Source organism: Phocoena phocoena, chromosome 1 (assembly GCF_963924675.1).
Source record: "Phocoena phocoena chromosome 1, mPhoPho1.1, whole genome shotgun sequence".
Classification (NCBI taxonomy): Eukaryota; Metazoa; Chordata; class Mammalia; order Artiodactyla; family Phocoenidae; genus Phocoena; species Phocoena phocoena.
The window spans coordinates 157,764,382-157,787,872 of NC_089219.1; the positions used below are offsets into that span (position 1 = coordinate 157,764,382).

General features: G+C 38.0%; 1 protein-coding gene across 1 annotated transcript in view; it reads right to left on the bottom strand.

The window, feature by feature from the left end:
• Positions 1 to 12,870: 12,870 nt before the first annotated feature.
• The window catches only part of PLD5 (phospholipase D family member 5), a 492,035-nt gene continuing 481,414 nt past the window's right edge, over positions 12,871 to 23,491 (bottom strand). Inside the window, exons 9-10 of the mRNA XM_065885834.1 lie at positions 21,143 to 21,257; positions 12,871 to 13,987 (exon numbers count right to left, since the gene is read on the bottom strand). Coding sequence (XP_065741906.1) covers positions 13,740 to 13,987; positions 21,143 to 21,257 — 363 coding nt within the window. The 3' untranslated portion in view covers positions 12,871 to 13,739. The remainder of the gene's footprint in view (positions 13,988 to 21,142; positions 21,258 to 23,491) is intronic.

The following is a 23,491-nucleotide window of genomic DNA, read 5'->3' on the forward strand; positions in this document are numbered from 1 at the left end:
GGGTTGTTTCTTTTTTTAATATTGAGCTGCATGACCTGTTTATATATTTTGGAGATTAATCCTTTGTCCATTGATTTGTTTGCAAATATTTTCTACCATTCTGAGGGTTGTCTTTTTGTCCTGTTTGTAGTTTCCTTTGCTTTGCAAAAGGTTTTAAGTTTTATTAGGTCCCATTTGCTTATTTTTGTTTTTGTTTCCATTACTCTAGGAGGTGGATAGGAAAAGATCTTGCTGTGATTTATGTCAAAGAGTGTTTTTCTTATGTTTTCCTCCAAGAGTTTTATAGTATTTGGTCTTACATTTAGGTCTCTAATCTATTTTGAGTTTATTTTTGTGTATAGTGTTAGGTAATGTTCTAATTTCATTCTTTTACGTGTAGCTGTCCAGTTTTCCCAACACCACTTATTAAAGTGATTATCCTTTCTCCATTGTATATCTTTGCCTCCTTTGTCATAAATTAGTTCACCATAGGTGATTGGGTTTATCTCTGGGCTTTTTATCTTTTTCCAGTGATCTATATTTCTGTTCTTGTGCCAGTACAATATTGTCTTGATTATTGTCACTTGGTAGTCTAGTCTGCAGTCAGGGAGTGTGATTCCTCCAGCTCTGCTTTTTTCCCTCAAGACCACTTTTGCTATTTGGGGTAATTTTTGTCTCCATACAAATTTTAAGATTTTTTGTTCTAGTTCTGTAAAAAATGCCATTGGTAATTTGACAGGGATTACATTGAATCTGTAGATTGCTTTGGGTAATATAGTTTTTTTCACAATATTGATTTTTCCACTCCAAGAACATGGTATATCTCTCCATCTGTTTGTACCATCTTTAATTTCTTTCATCAGTGTCTTATAGTTTTCTGAGTACAGGTCTTTTACCTCCTTTGGTAGGTTTATTCCTAGGTATTTTATTTTTTGCTGCAATGGTGAATGGGATTGTTTCCTTAATTTCTCTCTGTGATCAGTTGTTATTAGTGTATAGGAATCCAGGAGATTTATGTGCATTAATTTTATACCCTGCAACTGTACCAAATTCATTGATTAGCTGTAGTAATTTTCTGCTGGCATCTTTAGGATTATCTGTGTATAGTATCATGTCATCTGCAAACAGTGACAGTTTTACTTCTTTTCCTATTTGTATTCCTTTTATTTCTTTTCCTTCTCTGATTACTATATCCAAGACTTCCAAAGATATTAATAATAGTGGCAAGAGTGGACATCCTTGTCTTGTTCCTGATCTTAGAGGAAATGCTTTCAGGTTTTCACCACTGAGAATGATGTTTGCTGTGGGTTTGTCATATATGGCCTCTATTATGTTGAGGTAGGTTCCCTCTATGGCCACTTTGTGGAGAATTTTTAACATAAATGGGTGTTGAATTTTGTCAAAGTTTTTCTGCATCTATTGAGATGATCATATGGTTTTTATTCCTCAATTTGTTAATATGGTGTATCACATTGATTGATTTGTGTATATTGAAGAATCCTTGCATCCCTGGGATAAATCCCACTTGATCATGGTGTATGATCCTTTTAATGTGTTGTTGGATTCTGTTTGTTAGCATTTTGTTGAGGATCTTTGCATCTATATTCATCAGTGATATTAGTCTGTAATTTTCTTTTTTTCTAGGATCTTTGTCTGGGTTTGGTATCAGGGTGATGGTGGCCTCATAGAACGAGTTTAGGAGTGTTTCTACCTCTGCAATTTTTTGGAAGAGTTTGCAAAGGATGGGTGTTAGCTCTTCTCAAATGTTTGATAGAATTCACATGTGAAGCCATCTGGTCTTGGACTTTTGTTTGTTGGAAGATTTTCTTTCTTTCTTTCTTTCTTTCTTTCTTTCTTTCTTTCTTTCTTTCTTTCTTTCCTTCTTTCTTTCTTTCTTTCTTTCTTTCTTTCTTTCTTTCTTTCTTTCTTCTAGTATAACTGTAACATTGCCTCAAAATACATAAATCAAAAATTCACAGAAATAAAAGGAGAACTGAACAAATCTACACTCACTGAGGGAAAATTTTTAAACTACCTGTTAGTAATTCATAGAACTAGATAAAATATTAGTAATGATGTGGAAGATTTGGTAAGGTTTGGGAAGATTAACAAAGCTGGTCTAATGACATATATTACACATGGCAGCCAGTAAGTGGAGAACACACATTCTTTTTATTATTATTATTGAAATGTAGTTGATGTAAAATATTATGTTAGTTTCAGGTGCAATACATAGTGATTTAATATTTTCATACAGGAGATTGGTTCAAGATGGTAGAGTCGAAGGACATGTGCTCACTCCCTCTTGTGAGAGCACCGGCATCACAACTAACTGCTGAACAATCATCGACAGGAAGACACTGAAACTCACCAGAAAAGATACTCCACATACAAAGACAAAGTAGAAGCCACAATGAGATGGTAGGAGGGACACAATCACAATAAAGTCAAATCCCATACCCACTGGGTGGGTGACTCAGAAACTGGAGAAAAACCTTACAACAGAAGTCAAGCCACTGGAGTGAAGGTTCTGAGCTCCACCTCAGGCTTCCCAACCTGGGGGTCCGGCAACGGGAGGAGGACTTCCCAGAGAATCAGACTCTGAAGGCTAGTGGGATTTGATTGCAGGATTTCCACAGGACTGGGGGAAACAGAGACTCCATTCTTGGAAGGCACACACAAAGTAGTGTGTGCATCAGGACTGAGGGAGAAGGAGCAGTGACCCCATAGGAGACTGTACCAGACCGACCTGTTAGTGTTGGAGGGTCTCCTGTAGAGGCAGGGGGTGGCTGTGGCTCACCTTGGGGACAAGGACACTGGCAGCAGAAGTTCTGGGAAGTACTCCTTGGAATGAGCCCTCCCAGAGTCTGCCATGAGCCCCATCAAAGAGCTTTCCGCCTCCAGTGCTGGGTTGCCTCTGGCCAAGGAGGGAACTCAGCCCCACCCATCAGCAGACAAGCAGATTAAAATTTTACTGAGCTCTACCCACCACCCGTCTGTACCATCAGGAAGCTTGCACAAGCCTCTTAGATAGTCTCATCCACCAGAGGGTAGACAGCAGAAGCAAGAAGAACTACAATCCTGCAGCCTGTGGAATAAAAACCACATTCATAGCAAGACAGACAAAATGCAAAGGCAGAAGGTTATGTACCAGATGAAGGAACACGTTAAAACCCCATAAAAACAACTAAATGAAGTAGGCAACCTTCCAGAAAAAGTATTCAGAATAATGATAGTAAAGGTGATCCAGGACATCAGAAAAAGAATGGAGGCAAAGATCAAGAAGATGCAAGAAATGTTTAACAAACACCTAGAAGAATTAAAGAACGAACAAACAGAGATGAACAATACAGTAACTGAAATGAAAAATACACTAGAAGGAATAAATAGCAGAATAACTGAGGCAGAAGAATGTATAAGGAACTAAAGAAGAACAAACAAAGAAACCCAAAGTTAGCAGAAGGAAAGAAATCATAAAGATCAGAGCAGAAATAAATGAAATAGAAACAAAGAAAACAATAGCACAGATTAATAAAACTAAAAGCTTGTTCTTTGAGAAGATAAACAAAATTGATAAACCTTTATCCAGACCCATCAAGAAAAAGAGGGAGAGGATTCAAATCAATAAAATCAGAAATGAAAAGGAGACATTACAACAGACACTGAAGAAATACAAAGCATCATAAGAGACTACTACAAGAAACTCTATAGCAATAAAATGGACAACCTGGAAGAAATGGACAAATTCTTAGAAAAGTATAACCTTACTAGACTGAACCAGAAAGAAATAGAAAATATGAACAGACCAATCACAAGTAATGAAATTGAACCATGATTAAAAATCTTTCAACAGGACTTCACTGGTGGCACAGTGGTTAAGAATCCACCTGCCAATGCAGGGGGCATGGGTTCAAGCCCTGGTCCAGGAAGAGTCCACATGCTGTGGAGAAACTAAGTCTGTGTGCCACAACTATAGAGCCTGTGCCCTAGAGCCCACGAGCCACAATTACTGAAGCTCATGCGTGTAGAGCTCATGCTCCACAACAACAGAAGCTAACACAATGAGAAGCCTGCGCACTGCAATGAAGAGTAGTCCCCACTCACCGCAACTAGAGAAAGCCTACACACAACAATGAAGACCCAACACAGTCAAAAATAAATAGGTTCTTCTGTTTCATCACTCTAAATATATCATGCCACTCCCTTCAGGCTTGTAGAGTTTCTGCTGAGAAATCAATTGTTACCTTATGGGAGTTCCTGTGTATATTATTTGTCATTTTTCCCTTGTTCCTTTCAATAATTTTTCTTTCTCTTTAATGTTTGTCAGTTTGATTACTATGTTTCTTGGTTTGTGTCTCTTTGGGTTTATCCCTCCTTGGACTCTGCATTTCCTGGACATGGGTGGCTATTTCCTTTCCCATGTTAAGGAAGTTTTCGACTATAATCTCTTCAAATATTTTCTCAGGTCCTTTCTCTCTCTCTTCTCTTTCTGGGACCCCTATAATGTGAATGTTCTTGCATTTAATGTTGTCCCAGAGGTCTCTTAGGCTATCTTCATTTCTTTTCATTTTTTTTTTCTTTATTCTGTTTCGTGGCAGTGAATTCCACCATTCTGTCTTCCAGGTCACTTATCCATTCTTCTGCCTCAGTATTCTGCTATTGATTCCTTCTAGTGTATTTTTCATTTCAGTTATTGTATTGTTCCTCTCTGTCAGTTCTTTAATTCTTCTATGTGTTCGTTCTTTAATTCTTCTTGGTCTTTGTTAAACATTTCTTGCATCTTTGCCTCCATTCTTTTTCTGATGTCCTGGATCACCTTCACTATCATTATTCTGAATTCTTTTTCTGGAAGGTTGCCTATCTCTACTTCATTTAGTTATTTTTCTGGGGTTTTATCTTGTTCCTTCATCTGGTACATAGTCCTCTGCCTTTTCATTTTGTCTATCTTTCTGTGAATGTGTTTTTTTTTTTTCCCACAGGCTGCAGGATTGTAGTTCTTCTTGCTTCTGCTCTCTGCCCTCTGGTAGATGAGGCTCTCTAAGAGGCTTGTGCAAGCTTCTTGATGGGAGGGACTGGTGGTGGGTAGAGCTGGATGTTGTTCTGATGGGCAGAGTTCAGTAAAACTTTAATCTGCTTGTCTGCTGATGGGTGGGGCTGAGCTCCCTCCCTGTTGGTTGTTTGGCCTGAGGCGACACAGCACTGGAGGCTACAAGCTCTTTGGTGGGGCTAATGGTGGACTCCAGGAGGGCTCATGCCAAGGAGTACTTCCCAGAACTTCTGCTTCCAGTGTCCTTGTCCCCACAGTGAGCCACAGCCAACCCCTGCCTCTACAGGAAACCCTCCAACACTAGCAGGTTGGTCCGGTACAGTATCCCCTGGGGGTCACTGCTCCTTCCCTTTCAGTTCTGATGCACACACTACTTTGTGTGTGCCCTCCAAGAATGGAGTCTCTGTTTCCCCCAGTCCTGTGGAAATCCTGCAATCAAATCCCACTAGCCTTCAAAGTCTGATTCTCTGGGAAGTCCTCCTCCCATTGCCGGAACCCCAGGTTGGGAAGCCTGAGCTGGAGCTCAGAACCTTCACTCCAGTGGCTGGACTTCTGTTGTAAGGTTGTTCTCCAGTTTCTGAGTCACCCACCCAGTGGGTATGGGATTTGACTTTATTGTGATTGTGTCCCTCCTACCATCTCATTGTGGCTTCTCCTTTGTCTTTGTATGTGGAGTATCTTTTCTGGTGAGTTTCAGTGTCTTCCTGTCGATGATTGTTCAGCAGTTAGTTGTGATGCCGGTGCTCTCACAAGAGGGAGTGAGCACATGTCCTTCGACTCTGCCATCTTGAACCAATCTCCTGTATGAAAATATTAAATCACTATGTATTGCACCTGAAACTAACATAATATTTTACATCAACTACATTTCAATAATATAATAAAAAGAATGTGTTCTCCACTTACTGGCTGCCATGTGTAATATATGTCATTAGACCAACTTTGTTAGTCTTCCCAAACCTTACCAAATCTTCCCCACCATTATTAGTATTTTACCTAGTTCTATCAATTACTAAGAAATATTTTAAAATTTCCCTCAGTGAGTGTAGATTTGTTCAGTTCTCCTTTTATTTCTGTCAATTTTTGCTTTATGTATTTTGAGGTTATGTTGCGGTTATACTAAAATTACAGATTTTATATCTTTCTTGTAAATGTAACTGCTCAAAACTCTGAAATACCATTCTTTATCTTTAATAATAGTTAATATATCCTTTATTTGATATTAACATAGAATTTGCATATGCATTATTTTTCCATCTCTTAATTTTCAAGTTCTTGGTGTCCTTATATTTAAGGTAAGTCTTCTTGAAGCAGCATAGAGTTTGGGTTTTATTTTAATTCAGTTAGAAAATCTTTATGTTTTAAATGGAATAGGTGTATATTCTATTGGAAATTAAAATGATTATGTATAATTTTGTTTTAATGTACCATCATATTATTGCTTTGTATGTGTCTGGCCTGTTCTGTGCTTCTTTGTCTCTCTATTGCTTTCTTGTGAATTATTTTTCAAATATTTCCCCTCCCACTCATTAGCTTATTGGTTATACATCCTTTTATTATTTATTTAAGGATAACCCTAGAGATTATAACATACATTCTTGACTTACTAAAATCTAAGATAAATAAATACTCTCATTTTTCCTGGACAATACAAGGCCCTTAGAACCATTTAGCTACATTACTCCTCACCTACCACTGCTCACCAACTTGTATTTCATTGTTGGTATGTGTTTTAATTCTCTCTATATCCAACTATTTTTACATTAAGCTATAAAAAATATTTATTTATAGAGTGCAAATTTGTTGGGATGATCTCACATATTAACTCTTTCTGTTAATTTTCATTGTTGTTTTGCATCTCTGAGCTTCCCTCTGGGTTCATTTGCCTTCTGCATGAAGAAGATCCTTTAGTGTTTCCTTTGGTGAGGGACAAAAGCTTCACTTTTATTGCCAGAAGATTATTTCAATCATCATTCTTTGAGAACATTTTTTCCTGTGTAGAGAATTCTAGGTTGACAGCTCTTTCAGCACTTTGAATTTATTGTTTATTCCACTCTTTTCTGGATTCTGTTGTTTCTGTTGAGAAAGCAACCACCATTCTTATTGTTATTTCTTTATATGTAATATGTTGTTTTTAAAAAAAGTCTGTCTAATTTCATTGTCCTTGGTATTTAGGTGTTTTATTATAATGTGCTTTGGAGTGGTTTTCTTTGTATTTATCCTTCTCGGGATTTGTAAAGTCTTGAATTTATGGGTTCATATCTTTCATTGTTTTTAAAATGAAGGTGGCTAAGCTAGGAGCAACAACAACCCAAATCATCTGAATTCAGAGAGAAAAATGATTTGAAGCTACCTGATAGAGCTTCTCTGTTTCCAATTCATCCTTACTCCTGTGTATTATCCTTTAGAGTCCCAACCCCAAACCTGGGGCTTTTAAGGGCCCATCTTCCTTAGTGGATCTGATTTCCAATACTGTATTTCTAAACCCTTGAGCCTGTTGAAAGTTCTGCTCAGCATCTGTGCTTTTGGAATCAGCAGAATGCCTCTGAGGAAAACTGGCTGCAAATTGATTCACTTCTAGGCATTTCTCTCTCAGTTCCTGACCATGCAATTTTCCTCCTTGCTTTGGTATATCTCTTATGCATTCAAACAAATATTTTTTCCAGCTTTTCTAGTTTTATGCAGATGGATTGATCAGTACTACCTACTTGATTATTGTAGGAAGGGAAACATTCTTAAAGTTTTAAATATAGCATTTTACTATTTTTTCTTTTTTTTCCCCCTAAAACCTGAGAAGAGGAACTATCTTATTCATCTTGAGATGCCCAGCATTCAGCACAGAACTTGCAATGTAACACAGGATTTTAAAGATTTGTTGAATAAGTGAATAAACACAGTTTCTGCTTGGGATTTGTGGCAATTAATTTTTTTCTTTTTTACCCATTACCAGAAATTGAGAAAAGAGTGTCACTCATAACAGTAGTATACAAAGAGCAGGGCAGTGGGAGCTGTACACCCTAGATGTAGTCAGTTTGTTAGAATTTAGACCAATATATTTTTTTCCTCAAGGAGGAGGAGTATTTTGTCCTGACATTGTTTAGAGTTGCTGATGCATAGTGATAGTAAAAAATAGGTGATTTTAGTTAGCTATTTTATTATTTAAAAATTTCTATATAAAAGGTGACCTTATTGTCTGCATCTAGGAGGAGTTGGTTTGGATGGCTTCCAAGGTATCCTCTAAACCCAAGATTCAATATGGGTTTGCTGAGCAGACACCAGGTGTATCTGATTATGATTTGTGCCTGGAAAGAATAGTGTGGTAAGTAAGTACAGGAGGTAGCTGAACTCCATCCACAAAGGCCTTTTCTGTCACTGGGCCCAAGTGTAGAGCCTGGTCACTGCAATGATTTCTTCATTTTAAAAAAGATCATTTATTTATTCAAAACCAGTGCCTATTGGAACAAACTCCTTTTTAAAAAATAGAAAAAGGAATACTGTTACAATGATGCCTTCTTGGGCAAATATACAAAATGGTGGGACTGTAACCACCAGGTCAGCTGTGTTCACATCATTCAGTACATAAAGTACAGCTGGGTACTGATGAGAGATCGTTTGTTTCTGAGATCAAGCTGAGGAGAAACATAAATGCCTCATCTTACAGAATGAAAAAAACATATAACATTTACTTCTGAAAATATTGAGCATTTGCTTATATGAAAGGGTTTAAGAATTTTAATGATGTCCCTAAATTTAGCCCTTTAAAAACACCAATTTATTTAGGGATCTTTAAGTTAATAATATAGATATGTCCAGCACAACTTTATCCTATTTACATAAGCATTAAAAATTCAAGGTCTCTTTTGTAACAGAATTAGTAGTTTAGTAGTTGAACATAACAAAAGAAAATGCAAAATAGCCTATTAAATCTCATCTTTCTTTTCATAAAATTGCCAAAAGAAGCATAAGTGATAAGTAACCTTTTTTAGAACTCTAAGTACAAGACTGATAATGGGTCAAAAATAAGAAAATTTTTTTACAATTTCAGGAAACTTCTGTAGTGTACCTATCTAGTCACTGTAAAACACAGTATCTTTATAATTCAGCCAATGGCAGGAAGTCTCTCAAATATGAAATGTAGGCTATGAACTGGGGTTGACTTCAGGACTATTAAAAAGCTTCCACGAATTTAAATCAATAACATAAAAATAATAAACTGCTATTTGGTTACTGACATGTAAAAAGAAAAGCAAAGATGTTAAATCACAGTGAATGGAAAAATGCTGAATATGGATTAATTTATCCAATCTACCTTAGGCCAAATGGACATTATGATAATTTCTCCTTCAAAAGGCTTATAATAACCTGCACCAGTTCATTGAGAATAAGTACAGTAAACCAAAGAATCAAACATTCATCCACAATATATGGGGCTGTTTATAAGGCTCTGAGTTTGAATAACCCCTAGCAAAGTATCTTTCATTACAGAAGATAACTGCTCTACTGAGAGTGAAGGTAGCTTTTTACATTCCTTAAATGTTGAAGCTAACGAAATGATTTTTGGACAGAGAAACTCATATAAGTGGTATACATATGAAAAAAAAAAGGCAGATTCTGGGATAGAATTCCTGAGACAGATGGCTCTGGGTCTGATCTTATCAAGAAATTCTTATAGTCTTTTTAGTTTTTCCACCTGTACTTTATCTCAATAAAAGTTTCTAAAAACAAACAAAACTCAGAATGAATCAAAGTCACTTGAGGATAGCTGTAGGCTGGCGGGAAATGAGCTTCTGTCAGTTCCAGATTCAGCAAGGCACTTTTAACAAACCAGTAACTGCAGTAAGAAAACACAGTTTTCAAGGGGTAAGATCAAACAAAAATATGATCAGACCCATCTCACCAAGAACCCAATCAGAAATGAGGCAAACAACAGCACAAACACAGTCCAAATGGGAAAAGTGGTGCCCAGAGCTACACAGACGCAAAGCTTTCCCACAGCCCTTTCATTTACTTAGTGCGCTTTGACTTTTTAAAGACGTTAGATTTATTCTGTTCCACCAGACTTTGGAAGTCCATGAAGCATCTCTTTACAAAGTGCTTTAGAGACAGTAGGGACATTTTCAGTGTGCCTTGCTTCTATCATTTCCAGGTACTCAAAATGTGGCATTTATAGAGCATGGATAGAACCCAGAATGTTCCACTTCCTCTCCAGTTGTTTGATAAGCTGTGATTCAATTATCAGTTATACTAGTGGCCAGTGGCAGTGCAGTGGAGGTCAACAGTATTGATATTTGACAGTGTGTATCAATGATTTGATTTGGGAGTGATCAAAGTTGTGTGGTTTGGGAGGACAGAAGGCTGCATAGAACCTATTGACACATATGCAAGTTTTCAACCGGAAGGTCCATCAGAAGGTCTACTGGATCCACAGTAAACAGAAGTATTCTAATGTAGTGAATCACTATTTTAAATCAATGCTTGAGAACCAAAAAGGCACTAGGTTAATGCTAGCAGCACAGAAACCTAAAATATGGTCTCAAATTGTGGCTGCTTCCCTTTTTTCCCCCTTGGGAAATAATTCCTGGAATGTTTATGGAGAAAAAAAATGGATGTTAGTAGTCAACCTCCTCATAATTTCTGACATGGATATCTATCAGATAGATAGTCTTGAATTAAAGTGCTTTTGTTTTGCTTTCTTTTCCTCTTGGGAAATAATTCCGGGGTTGTTTGTTGGTGGGAGAAGATGGAAGTTGGTAGTCTATTTAGCACAGGCACAAAGTATAAAAGAGAGGAAGAATACTTATAGAGGGGTAGACAAAGCACTCAATGAGAAAGTTCTGCAGAAGTAAATTTTCTCTTAGGAGACATGAACCCATTTTTATGACACTTTCTGAACAGGGGCTGTTTGCCTGGCTGCCACTGAAGGTTAACTTTGCTTCCTGGAAACAGGGGCCTGGTTGCTGCTGACTGGACCACCCTGAGGAGGTGGCCTGCTTGGCCAGTTAGGGTTCTGCTGCTGGTGGTGCATGGCAGAAAATCCTGGACACAGTTCCTGGAGCTACCTTTTTGATGGGGCTCAGAGGGAAATGGCAATAATGGTCATTTCATAAAGGACAAAATTCTCTTCTCCTATCATATGCAAAAGATAGCAACAGTGAAGGGGTGCCATTATACCAAGCCTGTGCTTGTCCTATGGCTATGACAAATACTGGAGACAACTTGGGAATGAACAAGGAAGCAACTGACTCTCCAATCTTTAGATGTCCTTTTCAAATTCAGCCCAGTTGCTTTTCCTTGCCCAGGAGTGAAATTATTACGTTTGTTTGTCTCCATGTCAACTCTTTGCTTACTTTCTCTCTTTAATCATCATTAAAACTACCTTTACTGAGATGACTGACAGGATAACTCCCTACTCAAACAAGGATGGGCATATGGTAAATATTTAGAGTCTTATGGGCCGGCCATTACTGATGCAGAATTTCATTAAGAATCCCTTAGTCATTCATAAAAACATGTTACTCTTAAAAATACATCTCTTGGGGCTTCCCTGGTGGCGCAGTGGCTGAGAATCTGCCTGCCAATGCAGGGAACACGGGTTCGAGCCCTGGTCTGGGAGGATCCCACATGCCGCGGAGCAACTGGGCCCATGAGCCACAACTGCTGAGCCTGCGCGTCTGGAGCTTGCGCTCCACAACAAAAGAGGCCACGATAGTGAGAGGCCCGTGCACCGCGATGAAGAGTGGCCCCCACTCGCCGCAACTAGAGAAAGCCCACGCACAGAAACGAAGACCCAACACAGCCAAAAATAAAAATAAATAAACAAAATTTCAAAAAAAATACATCTCTCTTCCAACTCTCTTCACAGTCTGGTTAGATATCCAGTAAAGCAACACTTGAAAACAACAAGAAAGGAAGTTATGTTATCACTAGATGACCAACAATAGCCATTTTCCACCAAGTAAACCCACTGGACAAGACTTGTGGGTTCCTACATCACTCTTTCTGGCATATTAGAAATCAAGTCTCTAGATATAAAAAAATTTGAGATTGCTTTTTCTTGCTCTAAAAACACATGTATATGCCAGTCTTAAAGAAGAACACCAAGCAAACGGTCTAGTTTTCTTATGATGTTATTTATGCCAAAGTGACCTGACAAAATGTTCCATCAAAATGATGACAATCCAGATCTCCAACAGGGCTTTTGCATTGCTGTGTTCACCCATATTTGCAGTTGGAAGCTGTGGATTTGTTTTCCCTTGTGGGTTCTCTGGGTGAACCTGTTATTGATTATATCAGGATACCACAAACATTATTTTAAGAAAAAGATTATGCTTCATAACGTTTAGCATTTATATAGGTTCTTTTGATTTCAAAACAAGTTATAAATATTTTCTACTGTGACAACATCTTTCGAGGTAGGTGATTATTACTGTCCCTACATTACCAGTAGAAACCTGAGGCCAAGAAGTACAGGACTCTGTTCCCAGACCAGGGAGAGTCAGGAGCAACATTACGAGTAGACGTCCTGAAGGGTACCTGCTCTGGGTTCTGAAGAGGCCACGCCTATCTCTAGTGTAGCAAGTCTCCATTAATATAGGGTTATATATTGTATAGATATAAAACAACAACACACAAGGACATCATAGAACAATAATCCAATATTTTTGTTTCTTAGTAAAATATGTTAAGCACAGTATTTAAATTGCATTTCTCTGAAAAGCATTTGGTATATTAAATAGCAGAAGGTATATTAAATAGCTGTATAAATGCTTGTTGGCATACTCTTAACTGCATAAGGATTCTAAAGAAATTAAAATCCACTTATAAACACCATAAACTAAACAAAAATGTGAAAAACTACTTTATTCTTATAATGCAGACTTAATAGCTTGCTGGATATTAGCAGGTGGCTACATAATTTTTCTGAGTTTGAGAGAAAGGATACACATTGTTGGCTGTGGTTTTAAAATATCAATTCGGTAGGGAAAGTGCAGTTGAAAGTGAAAATTAAAGACTGCTCTTTACATTTTGCATCCATTCTGAACAATTCATACATATAAAAGATACAATCGCACTTGGAGCTAATGTTTAGGTGAATATAGGGGTGCTATATAATATTTTGTGAGAAGAGAAAGTGATAGAAAATAAAAGCTATGGTATTGGAAAAAATGCAGAAGGAGGCAAAAAGGGTATTTTTCAACTGTGTTGAAGATGGGCATGAGATGTAAGTTGTTCATGCTTACATGACTATATAGGTCTTGGAAATGGTTTTCAAGGAAAAATATTTGGTTCAATCAGTCTCTTCTCTAGGGCAAAATCCTCACTCTCCTCTCTAAGTCAGCAGTTCTCAGAATGGTATAAAAGAGCTCACCACATGCTAAGCTTCTTAAGAACTGACCAGGTGGTCAGCAGAAAAAGTTCTAAAACTAGAAAGGAAGAGGCATCAAAGTCTTAAAATTTGTATGCAAACGTAAAAACTAACTTTCAAGCCAAAATGACATTCCCTGTCAGAAGTAACAAATACAAAAGTCTTAAATTTAGTGTACACGCGGCTAAGATATTGTTAGATAAGATATTACATGTCATTCAGAGAATATTTTTTGTGTGCTTTTTCCCTAAAAAAGACATATTAAATTATTTTTCTCTCCTCAAGTCTTTTTTGTATAAATGTGAAATATAAGGTGTCTTGTAAGTTTGTTCATTCAGACTATACACTCTAGGGGTCCTTTCCACTTGCGTTGTAGGTGACAGTTTTATTTGAGGAGGGTCTGAGTTTGAAGAGGCTTGAGCAGTTCGGCTGCTTGGTGGGCTGCAAGGTTCTGGCGTAGGGCGAGTACCAGTCTCTTTCAAATACATCCTTAAGTTGCTTAATGATGCTTGTGTTGTTTCTCACATCTGCTTGGTTGATAACAAGGCCTGTGCCAGCATTCTGGGTAAAATCATTCCCTACCCAGTCAAAATTTCCTGCAAAAGACAAAGGAAATGATGGTAAAGAGTTAAGATCCACCAGGGAATATTCTCCATTTAAAGAAATATAGAGCAGATTCTATTAAAAAAAATACCCGGGAATAGTGACAGGGAGACTGAATTGTGTTGACAGCTCATAAAAAGAAATCCAAGAAGGCTTACATATGGCATATTAATATTTGCATATTATTTTGGCATTTTCTTCAGCTTTGCTCAACTTGAAACTCAAAACAGGAAATCTGATGTTCTTTTTTGGTAAATGTTATTTCTTATTGACATTCACAAGGCACACTAAATACAGCAACATTTAAAATATATAGGAATACACTTAAAAATCCTGTGAACAATTACTACCTTCTCAAAGAGACAACATGTAATCCATACGTACAAATGAGAGATTCTAATTATAATGCTCAGAAGCTTTCACATCAAAGAAAAAGCTGAAGCCAGAGAAGGAGAACCAGTTTTTAACTAAACACACAAAACACTCCTTGCTTGGGTGGTAAGTCATTCCCAGTTCCAGGATCAGGCTTCTCAGCCTAGGAATCAGGGCAGTTGCTGTGACAGCAGGCTCCCCAGAGTGACTGCTGGTATAGGTGGTATATTAGTTTGCTAGGTCTGCCATCACAAAGCACAACAGACTGGGAGCTTAAACAACAGAAATGTATTGTCTCACAGTTCTGGAGGCTAAAAGTCTAAGATCAAGATGTTGGCAGACTGGTTCCTTCTGAGGGCTGTGAAAGCAGGATCTGTGCCAGACCTCTCTCCTTGGCTTATAGATGGCCATCTCCTCCTTGTGTCTCTTCACATCATATCCCCTCTACACACATCTCTATGTCCAAATTTCCCCTTTTTATAAGGACAGCAACCAAACTGGATGAGAAACCAGCCTAATGACCTCACCTTAACTTGATTTCCCCTGTAAAGACCCTGTCTCCAAATAAGGTCAAATTCTGAGGTACTGGGGTTAGGACTTCAGCATACTAATTTTGGGAGGTCTATAATAGGTAGTAAGGCTGGGATCCACCCCAGAAAGGGATAATCATGTCTATGCGACTTGCATGTAGTCCATTTTCAAAGTGGGAGTAGATAAAAGGACTGGACTACCCAAAACTCCCAGATGAATCTCTTGTCTTTGGTATCCAATGGGGAGAGACTTCCAGTAGGGCAGCAAAGGTACTCTCAGGAGGGTATAGCACCATTTATTTCTTTGTTTTTCTTTGTCTTCATTTATGCATATTTACCCAGTGTACAATGTCTACCAGGTACTATATTAGGGGCCATGATATAAAACTTAAAATCACAGTCTCTGCCTTCGAGGAGTCCAGGAGGAAAACACAAAAAGTATAATACAAGGCATATGAGATGGTACAAGAGATGTATGTATACTATGCCATGAGGGCAGGAGAAAGCAATTTCTAACTCTGACTAGATGTATCAGGAAGAGAGCATTTCACTGAATAATAAGAAAGGCACAGAAACCTATCAATTAGGAAACTAATTCCACAGGGAATATAACATATTTATGCACAAAAAAGATCTGATGAGGATCTTAGAACATGAAGGGGAAGAGTCAGGAATGAGGTCGGGACATAAGGAATGTAGAGGGCAGAGGAGTCTATCAGTTAGTCAGTGCCTAATATGAGCAAAGCACTATGCTTTCTATTTGTGTACATTATCTCATATGGTTGGTAGGATTTATGCTTACTTGACAGAAGAGGGCTGTGAGGCTCAAAGAGGTGAGTAAATTTGCCCAGCTTCACATGGCTAATCAATGGTCAACCCAGGTCTGTAGACTCCATGAACTATCTTCAATACTATAAATGAAGAATCATTCTAATAAAAATTTACCCATGTCAAGACTGACAAAATTATCTAATAAATTACCACCATCCTCTTTGGTTCAGAGCTGGTTCCATAAGGGAACCGAAGGCTTTTAAGCATAGAGCTTGACTTTCCATTCCCTCAGTGGCTCCTCAGGCATGCTGCAGGAATATTTGCTGAAAGATGCTGAGATCATGGTCCCTGGGCATCCTCGACCCAAGGCCCTGCAGTCACCTGTGGGAGAAGCTGCTGGGAGAAGGGACATCTGTAGAGAAAGCTAATATCTGTTCCTTTATAGCTCTCATTCTTTGGCCTTCCTCTACTCTCTGGAGCACCCCCGCACATATCAACTCCCTTTTCCATATAGCACTGCCTGGAATACTGGAAGGTGGTTCCCTTGCCCCTCGTTTTACTCCCTAAGTTTATTCCTCTAAGTCAAATATTATCAGCATAGAGAAGGAACTCCTCTCTCTCTCTTTATATCTCACCCCAACCCACACAAACACTACAATGATGTTGCCAATGACTTCATGATAGACATAGTTTTGACTGAATTTTATTGCTATAAATTAGCAAACTGCTTGCTAAATGGTTTGTAATACTGTGTTAGAGTCTCTGCACAGAGACTCCTTTTGCTGTTGCTGTGCTCCCAACCATGTGCTCTCAGACACGTGGCCATGCTCAGAGGCTCCGGCTTTGTGCAAATTCTCAGTGCCAGGTGAACACCAGCTTGAACCTCTAAACAGAGGATTTGTAGCTACTGCAGGTTGAGAGTTATTCTGGAAACTGCTGGTAGGCGGCACCTTCTATTCATTCCATAAACAGAAAACAGCACACTTTTCAAGGACTTCTTGATAAGACACTAAAATCTCATCTTATGATTAAGTGCAAGGCATTAGACCAAGGGCAGTAATTTTTTATGAGCTATCATAACATTATCTCCTTCAATATTCACTGCAATCCTATGAGGTGAAAATATTAACTTCACTGTATTGATGAGGAAATTAAGGCTCAGAAATGTTAAGTAATTTGTCCAAGGTGGAAGTGAAAAAGTCCCACAGTTGAGGTTCAAAGCCAGGTCTGACTCCGAAGCCCACACTTAAAGGTGTACTCGTTTTGTGCTAAATGTGCTCTTCGCCCTAGACGTCATCAGTCCCGAGGGCTGGAGCATCAGGCCACACTGAGATCTCTGCTCCATTCATTTGCAGACCTCACTCTCTGAAGGAAACACATATCCTTTGGGGGAAGCATGGAGAGAGGGAATGATGATGGGAGAAAAGTGACAAGATTATGAAGTCTCATTCTGTGAAATTCAGCTTCTTTCCTTTGATACAATGGATGGAGCCAAGATCCTCCATCTTTATTGATTTTCAAAAGTTTTAATTAGTCTGTTCTCAGGAATCATAGCCCTAGGCATCTTTCACAGGACTACAGGGCATTCCTACACCAGAGTGATTGTTTTCCTACCTTTATTTCCTGATGGCTGGGCTAAACCTCAAAATCATGTATATGTTTCAGTCATTTTTCAATTGGGAAGCAGTTTTACCCAGCTCTTTTTGAGACTGCCATTTCAGCTTCTAGAATGCACATTTAGGCCCCAGATGCCAGGAGAGCTGTAGTGCTACCCTCAGGAACACCCTGTGAGGGTGTAGGTGAACTCACTGGATATAATATATAAATAACCAAACCACCTTTCAGACAACTTTGCCAAGCTTGACTCAAATGTACTCAAATCAAAATTAGATGATACTGTCTGAGGATTCTTCTGTAAGTCTTGTGAACATTTAATGGAACTATATTTCCATGCAAGGTCTAGTGTGGATTTTTCTTTATTCAGCATTCTCAGCAGGTATCTGAGTGACTTCTTAAGAGATTTCCAGAATATGCTGATAATCATTTAAATTATCAATGAATTTTCCCTCTTTATGCTTTTTAAGTATTTTTATATTAGAACTATGCTTCACTCTAGGGAACTAATGTTTTGCTAAAATGCTATGTGTAAAATGTACTCATTTAAAAATGTATTGTAATAAAGAACCCAGAAATAGACCCACATAAATATAGTCAATTGATCATGACAAAGGAGCAAAGGCGATACAATGGAGCAAAGACAGTCCTTTCAACAAGCAATGCTAGAAGAACTAGGCATCTACATGCAAAAGAAAAAGAAGCTAGACACAGACCTTACACCCTTCACAAAATGTAACTCAAAATGTGATCATACCTAAATGTAAAATGCACAACTACAAAACTCCTAGAAGATAACATAGGAGAAAACCTGGCTGACCTTGGTTTTGGTGATAACTTTTTAGATACAACACCAAAGGCATGATCCATGAAAGAAATAATTGATAAGTTGGACTTCATTAAAATTAAAATTTTCTGCTCTGTGAAAGAGAATGAAAGAGAATGCAAAGATAAACCACAGGCTGGGAGAAAATATTTGCAAAAGACATATCTGATAAAAGACTGTTATCCACAATATACAAAGAACTCTTAAAAATGAACAGTAAGAAAATTAAAAATCTGTTTAAAAAATGAGCCAAAGCCCTTAATAGACACCTCACCTAAGAAGATAGATGGCAAATACACATACGAAAAGATGCTCCACATCATATGTCAAAGGGAAATGAAAACTGAAACAATGAGATGTGTGTCATACACAGCTATTAGAATGGCCAAAATTCAGAGCACTGACAACACCAAAGGTTGGTGAGGATGTGGAGCAACAGGAACTCTCACTCGTTGGTGGGAATGCAAAATGGTACGTCCACTTTGGCAGACAATATTGCAGTCTCTCATAAAACTAAACGTACTCTTACCATATGATTCAGTAATCATGCTCCATGGTATTTACCCAGTGGAGTTGAAAACTTATGTCCCACAAAAATATGCACATGGATGTTTATAGCAGCTTTATTCATAATTGTCAAAACTTGGAGCAACCAAGGTGCCCTTCAATAGATGAATGGATAAAGTGTGAATCGATAAATAATATTCCAGACAATGGAATATTATTAAGCACTAAAAAGAAATGAGCTACCAAGCCATGAAAAGACATGGAAGAACCTTAAATGCATATTACTAAGTGAAAGAAGCCAATTGTAAAAGTCTACACACTATATAATTCCAGCCATATATTTTGAAAAAGACAACACTGCGGAGTTAGTTAAAAAAGAAATCAGTGGTTGCCAGGGTAGGGGGAGGGATAAATAGGTGGAGCACAGAGGATTTTTAGGGCAGTGAAACTACTCTACATGATACTACAATAGCAGATACATGTCTTCATACATTTGCCCAAATCCAACACAAAGAGAGAACCCTAATGTAAACAATGGATATTGGGTGATAATCATGTGTCAATGTAAGTTCATCAGTTGTGACAAATGTACCACTCTGGTGAAGGATGTTGGTAATGTGGGAGGCTGTGCACATGTGGGGTTGGGGGGTATATAGGAAATCCCTGTGCCTTCTGCAGTTTTGCTGTGAACTTAAAACTGTTTTTTAAACAAAAGTCTATTTTAAAAAATGCATTACAGGGAAAGAAGAAGGGAGAGAGTCAGGAATCAATATTTAGTAGGAATCTGGCAGAGAGATCAGTGACAGTGTTGGGAGCTTCTCATATATTATCTCATTTAATCCTTATACCACCACCAAAGGATGGGTGCTGTTATCCCTATTTTAAAGATAAGGAAACAGAGGCTCCTCAGAGGCTCAGAGAGATTGTGTGACTTTACCATCTTCCAGCTTGTAAGTTTCAGAGCTTGAAATCAAAAAAAGGTTTGTCTGACTCCAATACACTTACTTAATTCATTATAAAGAACATTTGGATATAAGCACATATCACTGCTGAATGTGCACCTAACAACTTACTTTAAGTAAACCCTGCAGGTAGAATATTCAGATTTGAGTCCTTAAATCCCACTGTGCCCAAAACTTAATCCACCCCTATTTTTCCCAATATTGAAGCAAAAGTTCCCATTTTTGACTAAACAACTTTGAGTTTGCTTTTGCCACTTGTTTAAAAAGAAGCTCATTTCATTCTATTCTCCGTGCATTGATGAACATGAGAAAACCTAAATGATCGCCTATTGGGTCACTGAGAGGGACAACATGAATAAAATAATATTGTCATATTCTAGAACTGGAATGATACACATTTTAAAAAATTTCAATACCCTATTCTATTATTCTTATTATTCTACTAATAAGACACACAACTATTCAAAATGGGAAGAAACAGAACATCTCCACGCTGAGAGAGGAGGTAGTAAGTGTTTAATTCATTTCATATCTTATGGCCCAATTTCCTTATTTCTAAATTGCAGGTGATTAAAGCTGCCTTCCCTATTGACAATGTTGCTAAGAGAATCAAATAAGATAAAGTGCTTTACAAAGTTAAAATGGCATATTTTTTTACTCACTGAATTTGGAAAAAATAGTGCAGATTCCATATTCCTTCATCCCAGACACATTTTTCTTTTCTGCTTTGAGATTGCTACTTCATTTGTACAGTGTAATAACCATCCTGCTGTTTTGTGATCTATGCACTTTCATTTTATAGATAATAACTTCCACTCTGCCTGTGACAGTACTAGTAAAGGGGTTACTCTGGATTCATGCACACCATGGGAAAGTAGAATAGATTTAATCCGTTAGTAAGAAATATACCAATACATATTGTTTCTGTATCTGGAGCTTTATTGCCTTAATAATAATAGCTAACATGAATCTAGTATTATCTATGTGTTAGGAGCTTTCATTGTGCAAGGTGCTTTGTACATATTATCCCAATTAAACTTTACCCTATGAAGTAGAAACTATTATTAACTCCATTTTACAGATGAGAGAACTGAGGTTTTTAGAGAGCTTAAGTAAATTGCCCAAAGTTAGATATTTTTAAAATGGCAGAGGTAGGATTATTGCACAGGTAGTGTTTGTTTGGGCATCGAATTTCAATGATGTCTGCCTCCCCATTACTCATGACAGTGGTACAGTGGGTAGGAAATGAGCACTGGGTTCATTTAAGTGCCAGGACTGGCCTTTCATGAGCCATCCAACTCCTCACCTATAAAATGAGACAAATGGACCATGGAATTTCTGCAAAACATTTACAAAAAGACATCACATATGGTCTCCTAGCATATGAACCAAGCCACAGATGAGATGCTCTGTTAAGGAGCTCTTTGCCCTCACCCTCCTGTTTCCTGACTTCAAGGTCTCCCACTCACTGGCAGGAGCTTCCTCACCATGGGGTACAGAAGAGTACAGCTAGATCACCACTAACTTGCATGATCCCCTAAGGAGCCTTACAGCTCTGACACCTACCAATATAAGCTGCGCCATCCGTCACCATGTACTTGTTGCGATTTAATCTAGGGAAGGTGTGATTCTTTTGTTCTTTTGTAACACAAGCGTTCTCTCTTTCCAGATCAAAAAATTTCTGTAAGACAATAAATAAATAAATAAAGCAGGTGAATATAGAGAACATTTTTGGTTTTGTTCAAACACAAAAGGGTTTTTCATTCAAGTATCAACAATAGACCTCATACTGAGTTATTAAAACCACAATCTTGTTACTTCATATAGATGAAGCTATTTTTGTTCTCAAATCCATATAGGCAACAAGAGAGAAAATTATCATGCTCACCTAGGTCTATAATTGACACTTTTAAACTATAAAGTAAACATAAAATTCATTCTTTTAACGGGGAAAGGGCCAGAAGTTGTCTAATTCTTTTGTCTTATTCATCAGAGTGTGCTGGCATTTTAAGTATGCCTCAGGGTGCTTTCTGTCAAGCATGCCAACGAACTGAATTCCCACATGTGGCATATATTATAAGAAGCAGCAGGCCCATGTCAATGACCAGCTGAATTAATTGGGGATTTGCAAATGTCAAAAAAAGATTTTGCCAAAAGAACAAATATTTCTATCTAAACACCTAGGTCTACAAGCTCTTTTAATAAGCAACTCAAAAAAAATCACAACTTCAAACCATAACTCCCGAATTTCAACTTTAATGTGATCCAAAAAGCAGCATTCCAGTTCACCTGGAATGGGGATGTGGGAGCTAAGAGAGGTAGGTGACATCAGGAGTGGCTTCAGGAATCTGCTGAAATTGGCAAGTGCTCAGATGAGGCTTAAACTGTGACTGAGTTCACAGGAAGACACCATCAAAGGTGAAGACCTCAGGTCTCCTCCACATTGAAAAACGTGGAAAATTTTCAAAACTGCATGGAATATTTCCAGAATGTCTTACATCTGTAGAATCATGTGTGATTGAAGGAAAGAAGAGGCAGTGAGAAAAGTAGGATGATACCTAGAAATGGAGATATCATTTACAGTTTTAAAACAGTAAGTGTTCAAGTTTAGTTTGGGGAAATAATGAGAGTTGGTTTTTCCTTCCCCTCCAGGTTGAGAAAGGAGTGATAAACCAAGTGATCACTAAGGTCTCTTCCAGCCCTGAAAATTCTATTCTGATTTTTTTTTTTTTTTTTTTGTAGAACCCTTGAGATCAATGGTACACAGGCCAAAATCTACCACCTAAGAACTGTCTATTGTACATCCCAGAGGAGTGTTCTCCCATTGCCATATTTCCATGATTATAGGCAATGCAGACTGGATCACCTTATTTCCTCAGTTCCTACCTTCTGCAAAATCTGTGTCAAGTTTGATGGGTTCGCATAGAGCCTTTGTGGACTCTTCAAGTGGACTTAATAACCTGTGAATGCTCTTAAGTTGTGGTTTTATACTTGTGAGGTCACACGAATACTGATAACAGCCAGCAGTCATCTTGCTTGAACATTCTATCACCATACCTGTCTACACACTTGCTATTTCCTTTTGAGGAAGATATTATTGCAGAATCAAGACAAATTTGAAAAAGAATAAATTATACATCCTAATTTAAGTCAGTGATGGCATCACAGCTTGAGGCTTTACTGAGAACCCACTTTCTCTAGCAAGTTGAAGATGACCCTAAAGAGGGAAAAGAGCTTTTTCTGGGAGACTAAGACAACAGCAGAAACCATATTGTATTCACTGACATACTATTAGACGCCTAACGTGCTGCAGGTGACAGCAAAGATATTTCAAAAGTGACTTGTTAATTTATTTTTTAAAAACCTCAGTTAACTAGGAAAACTTGGTGAGTGCAGTCTCTTTCCACGAGCCTCCTCATGGATACAAACCCACAAAGCCAGGGGGAATGTGCCTATTCCTCTAACAACAGAGATTACCAGGCTATCTGCTTTATCAGTGCTCCCAGGCTCCTGAAGACATGCTATATGCAAGATTCCAACTCCCACTCTTCTTGGAAAAGCTTTTCATCCATCTGTGGTCTAGATGTCGGGGCCATAAGCTTCCTTCTCCTCAAGGCTTATCTTGATGCTTAGAAATGCATGGCCTGGCTTAAATGAAGATTGGAGTCTCTGTTTTATAAAATGTCCAACAGTGAACTATTAATGTTTGGTTTATTCGAGTAATGTGACCATGAGTGTTTGAAAAAATGAAGCTGAGTAAATACTGTAGAGGTTAAAATGATGGATTCTACTTTCCTTGTAATTTCTTGTAAGTTTTCAATGAGAGCCCGTAATATTTCATGACACAGATTTCAACTGACAGTGCCTTAGTAGCAGGTGTGCTGTGGGGTCAGGAAACAGTGGGTGGGTGGAGAC